The sequence below is a fragment of the Garra rufa genome, chromosome 5 (assembly GCF_049309525.1).
Source record: "Garra rufa chromosome 5, GarRuf1.0, whole genome shotgun sequence".
NCBI classification, from domain to species: domain Eukaryota; kingdom Metazoa; phylum Chordata; class Actinopteri; order Cypriniformes; family Cyprinidae; genus Garra; species Garra rufa.
This window is the reverse complement of record NC_133365.1, coordinates 53,969,761-53,976,602: the sequence shown is the minus strand read 5'-3', so window position 1 is coordinate 53,976,602 and position 6,842 is coordinate 53,969,761. Positions and strand designations below refer to the sequence as shown.

General features: G+C 40.9%; 1 protein-coding gene across 1 annotated transcript in view; it reads right to left on the bottom strand.

The window, feature by feature from the left end:
* Nucleotides 1–806: 806 nt before the first annotated feature.
* The window catches only part of rnf43 (ring finger protein 43), a 184,300-nt gene continuing 178,264 nt past the window's right edge, over nucleotides 807–6,842 (bottom strand). The window contains exons 7-9 of the mRNA XM_073841340.1: nucleotides 6,648–6,765; nucleotides 3,977–5,545; nucleotides 807–3,708 (exon numbers count right to left, since the gene is read on the bottom strand). Of these exons, the coding sequence (XP_073697441.1) occupies nucleotides 3,683–3,708; nucleotides 3,977–5,545; nucleotides 6,648–6,765 (1,713 nt within the window). The 3' untranslated portion in view covers nucleotides 807–3,682. The remainder of the gene's footprint in view (nucleotides 3,709–3,976; nucleotides 5,546–6,647; nucleotides 6,766–6,842) is intronic.

Sequence of the window (6,842 nt, the reverse complement as noted above, 5' to 3'; positions counted from 1 at the left end):
TGATAATTATTGATATTCATTGTCCAGAAAATAATTCTGCACTTGTTTTGGTTCTGATCAGGTGAAAAACCTAGTACTACTTTGCAAAAGTAGGTTTTGGTCATACCTCAATTTTGCGGAAAAAAATGGACTTTGTAGAGCTAAACTGTCAAAGTTTCTTCGTTTTGACCCAAGGATACCAACGATGTTACATTTTTGATTCTGGTCTGAATAATAATAAAAATTCCTACACTGTAAAAAAAAAACAATTTGTTGAGTAAACTTAAAATTATTTGTTACCCTGCTGCCTTAAAATTAATTTTTTTTTGCCTTAAAAAGTCAGCTCAAATAAGTTTGGTCAACCTGAAATTTTAAGTTGTACGAAGAGACAACTTATATATTTGAGTTAACTTAAAACATTGGATTGTTCAACTTAAAAGCTTGATAAGTTACCTGACTGCCTTCAAATTTTTAAGTTGAATCAACTCAAATATCTAAGTTGTCACTTAGTACAACTTAACATTTTAAGCTGACTAAACTTTGAGTTGACTGAACTTAAAATTATAAGGCAGCCAGGAAACAAATTATTTTAAGTTGATTCAACAAATAGTTTTTTACAGTATACAATTATAATAAACCTAATAAATAATAATAACAAAAAACAATTAAATTGTTAATTAAAAAGTTTATCAAGCAGGGACCTTGATTTTCATCATTACTTCACGTACACACACACACATACATAATTCTATATTAAATAAAATAAAATGAAGACCACATTCTCTGTATTTTTATTTCAAAATAATTTATTTGTATATAATCGGAATGATGCCAGGTTTATACATCTATGATGGCAGCTGTACGTTTCATAAAGAATATCATTCCAAAAGTGAGAAAATAACATTTTTAAAAATTTTTCTCAGACCTGGACAAAAAATGGATAAATATATTAGTAAATAAATATATTAGCGACATTACCATATTGAAATGTTCTATTATATATAAAATACAACACTTTATCTTATAACTGTTTTGTCTTTCTTTTTTTTACACAAAATATTGAACATATACTGGCATATCCCCTGATTTCTGAAGGGATTTAGCTCTATTAAAAAAGGCAGTTTTTACTGATTCTCTGTGGAAAAGAGAGCATATGAACAATACAGACATAACTGATGACCAACACAAAGGACCAACGGTAGAGAAAATCAAATCATCCTCACTGTTTCATTGATTGACTTAGAACTAGTAGCTACATAGTGCTTTGATTGTTTTGCTTTGCCTTCCTTTCCTAAATTACATGAAGATTTTGTTTTTCCCAAGGCAAAGTGCTGTTTGCATCCTCTCTAGACAAAGCCAAAAGTTTTACGTGTGAATCTGAATGAAACGGATGCCAACATGGAAGTGCAAAAAGCAAATCTTCCGTAATCTGTGGTAGCTGTTGGCAATAGCTGCGTTTACATACTATCTTGAGTTAAAAAAAAAAAAAAATCATGAAGATTCGATTAGTAAAATTACATACAATTCTTATCTTTGGCTGACGAAAAAGTGAACAAACGATGCATCTGAAATTACCAGGGTTCCCACACAAAGTATTGAAAATACAAGGTCAGTTAAAAAAATAGTTCCAGGTCTGGAGAAGCTATTAAAAACATTTCTAGTCAAAATATTTTTTTTCCTATCATGCATGGCTCTAAAATATTCAATAGATTGTAAATGGCTCTTTCTGAGTGTAATCTCTATAAAATGATTTTAAAAATCTTTACAATAATCAAAAGCAACTGGAAAAGGCATTGGTCATAAGGTGTGGGAACCCTGTATGAGAAAACCCTATACTGGGATTTACAGTATTTTGTCATTTGGGATTCAGCCTCATTTCAATGCAAATCAACATGCCAAAAAGACTCATGGGAGGTGTTTGTGGTTCAAAGGATCTAGACCTTTGACCAACTTGACCATTTACTGACGAAAAATAAAAAAAACATTCAGGTGTTTGTCATGGCAAGATATCCAGTGTTTCCTTTTCTTTACTTAAAGGAATGTCTCAGGTTCAAATCTGCATCAAAGAAAGCATGTCACACGTTTCAACTTGTTTTGAACCTGGACCATTCCTTTAAAGGTTGGATTTTATGATATATGACAACAGAGATTTGTGGGTAACAGAGTAAAGATAACTACACTTGCAGGCAATACGCATCGAGTCAACTCAAGTTTTGTGTGTCGGCTGGTATTGCCATGAACATGACATCAGGCTACATCAACGTATGCATAAACTTCATGAAGTGTTCATTTCATGGGTTACAGAGGCACTTTTGGTAAGCTTGTATGCTGGTTGGTTTCAATGAAATGTCGTGTCCCTTTAAGGGAATATGAGAGTCACAGAGGTGAAAGCTAAGCATTCTGGGAAATGTAGTCCTTCTCAGCCTGAACACATTGCAGGCTTAACAAGACCAAAATAATAAACAAAACAAAACAAAAAAAATCTTCACAACTTTCCCCAAATATATTCAGTCAATTCATTCAGTTTTGACAAGCAAAATTAATAAATGAAGACACAAACATTTGTAAATAACAGCTGCCATTTTTGAATTAACAAAACCGAGACCTGAAACCTCAATGAAACGCTCCTTTCCAAGGACAGATGATATAAAGTAAAGCTCCCTATCGCTCCTCCGAGTTAATATCTGTCAGAGGTAACGAGAGGCCAACGCACAAGTACCTTTGAAGTACCGTCTCGCTAACAGGACTTTTCTGATTGGTTATCTGAGGTAGTGCTGGAAAACCAGGCCAGATGCTTGAACGTAGCCCAACACGCTAGAAATAAAATGGAAGAGGCGGGTAGCATCGCAATGACTAGATAGTTAAAAATTAACCAGTAGGCATGGTGACCTAACTTTATGAAACTTTATGCAAGTACGCAAATGCACAGCTGATGCGTTGCAAGCTCTACATGCTTAGTATCTCAGTCTTCAAGGTATAATGATACCTTCATATTATATGTTATTAATCAGGTAGCTGTTGTAAACAGGATTCTGCCATGATAGTAGTTAACCTGAAAGAGAAAAAAATGACTGTAGAACAAGACAGATTGTGCTAACGTTGCGTTATGAATGGGTTCAGACACATTTCAGAACACAACAACCAAGCTTGTGCAGATAGAAGCATCTACGTACTTGCATAGAGTAAAAACGGATGGAATTTGAAAAGACATGCTTATATCTTTAAGGGCTTTCATGAAGATCCCCAATGAATTCTCAGACTTGTTTATAAGAGGAGATACCAACTGAATCCTGTTTTAAACCGAGATTTCAATCAAGATCTCATGCGCATCTTTCAGATCCTTTGATAAATGCCTGAATTAACACTTGTTTTTCTATTAAAAGTCACATTTGGACCGTATTGGGTAAAGTACCTTGACAGTACCAAGAATTGTTCTGGACGTTAAAAAAGATGCTAGTAACAGCGAGTTACTATTGAAGAGTACTTTGGAAAATCTAATCATCAATGACTGTTGAATTTTTTTGTAGGAGCGAAATTCTGAGGTCTGGAGATTCTGGGTAATGCAGTTTGATATTGTAGAAGATGTTTGGAATTATCCGGAAGACTCAACATGTAAGTGAAAAGAGACAGCGAGAGATCACCGAAGAGTTTTGTCCATTTCGGCTCGTGTAGCAGCGTGAGGAGTTTTGGATGAAGTGTTTTCTCAAACACCAGACTCTTCCTCTGACCCTACAGAGAGGAAAAAAACATGATTAGCAACCTGTTAGCAACCAAACCACCTTTTAAAAGGCGTGTAAAAGCTTAGAAAACCATGGGTGTGGTATTACCGGTGTATTTTATGTAGTAGAATACAATGTGAAAATATCCTGTGGTAACCACAGACCTTATTTCAGGCATTTAACCAATAACTCATTGACTGCTGGCCGATGGAACAGTAAGTGCAAAAATGCAACTCTTAGGACTCTTAGAGTAAAGCACTACAGTCAGACATACTCACCCTGACTATTGTGTAGACTTTGGCAGTACAGACAGAGGTCCATGGGAAGTTCGTCCCCTGGGCCATGATGGGCCATACACAGAGGTCTGTCCATTCCAGAAGTGGGTCCCAGGAGCTGAGGCTCCGAATGGGCCTGCTGCACCTGCTTCTGCCACACCACATGTGCCCCGCTACAGCACGGCCAGTCGGTCATACCCGTCGAGTCCAAGATCAGGGGTACCGGCAGCAGCGTGGGGGCCATGTCTGGTGGAGGTGCGCAGCAGTAGCTTCCCGCTCCCTGTCCGTAGTGGATATGAATGCTACAATCATCCTGAAGGTCCAAGCTTTGATGGAAGTGCACAACCGGCGAAGGCGCTTCCAATGGACAGCCAGCTGCTTTCCGACTGGTCGTCCACCCTGGGCCTTTGTGGCAACAGGGAGGGGACGGAGAGGTTAAAGGAGGGGAGGGAAGGATCACGGAGGCACCTGAAGAGGAAACAGGGTCTGGGTCTCTATCCTCAACCCTCATTGAACTGAGGTCTGTTTTGGGGCAGTGGCAAGACTGGTGCTGTACCTGACACCCGGGGGGGTCTTTGTCTTTAGTTACGAGACAAGGGCCGGCCGCTGCCGTGGCTGAGGACGAGGCCCCTTGATCCTCGTCAGAGCCTCGGCCGGGCCCTTGACTGAGTTCCCCGTCCTCGTAATAGTGGTGTCTATGCCTATGATAGTGAACGTGACTGAACACAGCCACCTGCTGCTGCTGTTCTTCAGGGCAAATGGCACCGGCATCACCACCACTTCCACCCCCGGTTCGGTTCACCACCGAGTCCAGGGAACGAGGCCTTTGCGTGGCCTCCATGCTCCCTCTGCGTGGAGCTTTGCCCGGTCCGCAATAGACAAACGGGTCGTAATCGCTACTGAGTGAGCTACGAAAGGTGGACCAGCTGCCGTAGACACCCTGCAGACTGACATCCGTACAGTTCAACACAGAGTCGCTGGACGAGCCATGGCACGATCCCGAGCTGGAATCGCTAGCTGGTCCGTCTGCAAGATAACCGCTCCGCTCCGTATGGTAACTCCCTCCCGAGCAGCTGCCGTCGTCTTGTCGACTGTGCGAGCCTCCTCCACGTGGCAGGTGATGATGAGTTGGATGGTTTGCGGGTGACACCACATGATGCATCCGAGAACCCGAAGTATTCCGCAAAGGTCCTCCGGGACACCGGTGGCACGACCTTCTGGGGGCCGCATAGTGATGCCCCCCGGTCCGACACCCGTGCCCGCCTGTCCTGTGTGGACGTCCGTGATGGACATCCGGAGCCAAGTGGTACGCGCAGCTAGCACCCAGCGGTCTGCTGGGAAAGCAACGGAGAGTCCGTGGGTGAAGAGGGGGAGAGTTGCCATAGTGGCCCAACTGGGGTAAAGGTCCAGAGGGGTTACGGGGGTAATGAGGCCGCAGGGAAAAGGGCACATGGTGCTGGGGATAAGGGTGTTGGTTTGAGTAGTGATGGGGAAGGAGGAAGGCTTGACTGTGCTCTGGTGGAGGGGGTGCCATTCGACTCCTTTGGGGCTGACGGGATGCCAGATCTGAACCTGATGGAGAATAGATGGTGTATTTAATTTGAAAACATTGTTTTTTTAATAAAAGCATAAAATTGCTACTGAAAATCAGGAACTAGAGTTGCATTGTTCAGTAAGGGGAAAATGATTTGATCCCCTGCTGATTTTGTACGTTTGCCCACTGACAAAGAAAATATTAGTCTATAATTTTAATGGTAGGTTTATTTGAACAGTGAGAGACGGAATAACAACCAAAAAATCCAGAAAAATGCATTTAAAAAAGATATTAATTGATTTGCATTTTAATAAATGAAATAAGTATTTGATCCCCTATCAATCAGCAAGATTTCTGGCTCCCAGGTGTCTTTTATACAGGTAACAAGCTGAGATTAGAGCACTCTCCTAAAGGGAGTGCCCTTAATCTCTGCTTGTTACCTGTATAAAAGACACCTGTCCACAGAAAAAAAATCAATCAATCAGATTTCAAACTCCCCACCATGGCCAAGACCAAAGAGCTGTCCAAGGATGTCAGGGACAAGGTTGTAGACCTACACAAGGCTGGAATGGGCTACAAGAACATCGCCAAGCAGCTTGGTGAGAAGGTGACAACAGTTGCTGCGATTATTGGCAAATGAAAGAAATACAAAATAACTGTCAATCTCCCTCAGTCTGGGGCTCCATGCAAGATCTCACCTTGGGGAGTTTCAATGATCATGAGAACGGTGAGGAATCAGCGGACCATAGTCACCAATAAAACAATTGGTAACAAACTACACCGTGAAGGACGTTGTTTTTCTATTTGTTTTTGTTATTATGTCTCTCACTGTTCAAATAAACCTACCATTAAAATTATAGACTGATAATTTCTTTGTCAGTGGGCAAACATACAAAACCTTACTGTATGTTCAGGCTTTATTTCTGAACAAATGAAATCCTGCTTCAGGTCTTACCAAACCTATATGACCTTCATTCTTAGAACATCAAAATACATTTTTGAAGAACACTGGGGGTCCAAGCAACACTGACAAATAAACATTCTTTAAAATATCATTTTCAATAAAGAAAGGAGAGGAATTTCAATGCAGCGCTTCCTTGGAAGCTCAACAATAATATTATTGGAAAAATGTATATGTACCCTGAGGCAGTTTACCCATGATGTTGTGCATGCATAGTGGGCAGGTGCGGTGTTGTAGGAGCCAGGGGTCGACACACTCCTTATGGAACTCATGAGCACAGGAGATGATTCTCAATTCCTGCCAGAGAGACAGAAAATGTAATATTAAATGTGGCACTGGTGTGCATCAAAATAAAAGTGGTCCTTTTCCGGTCT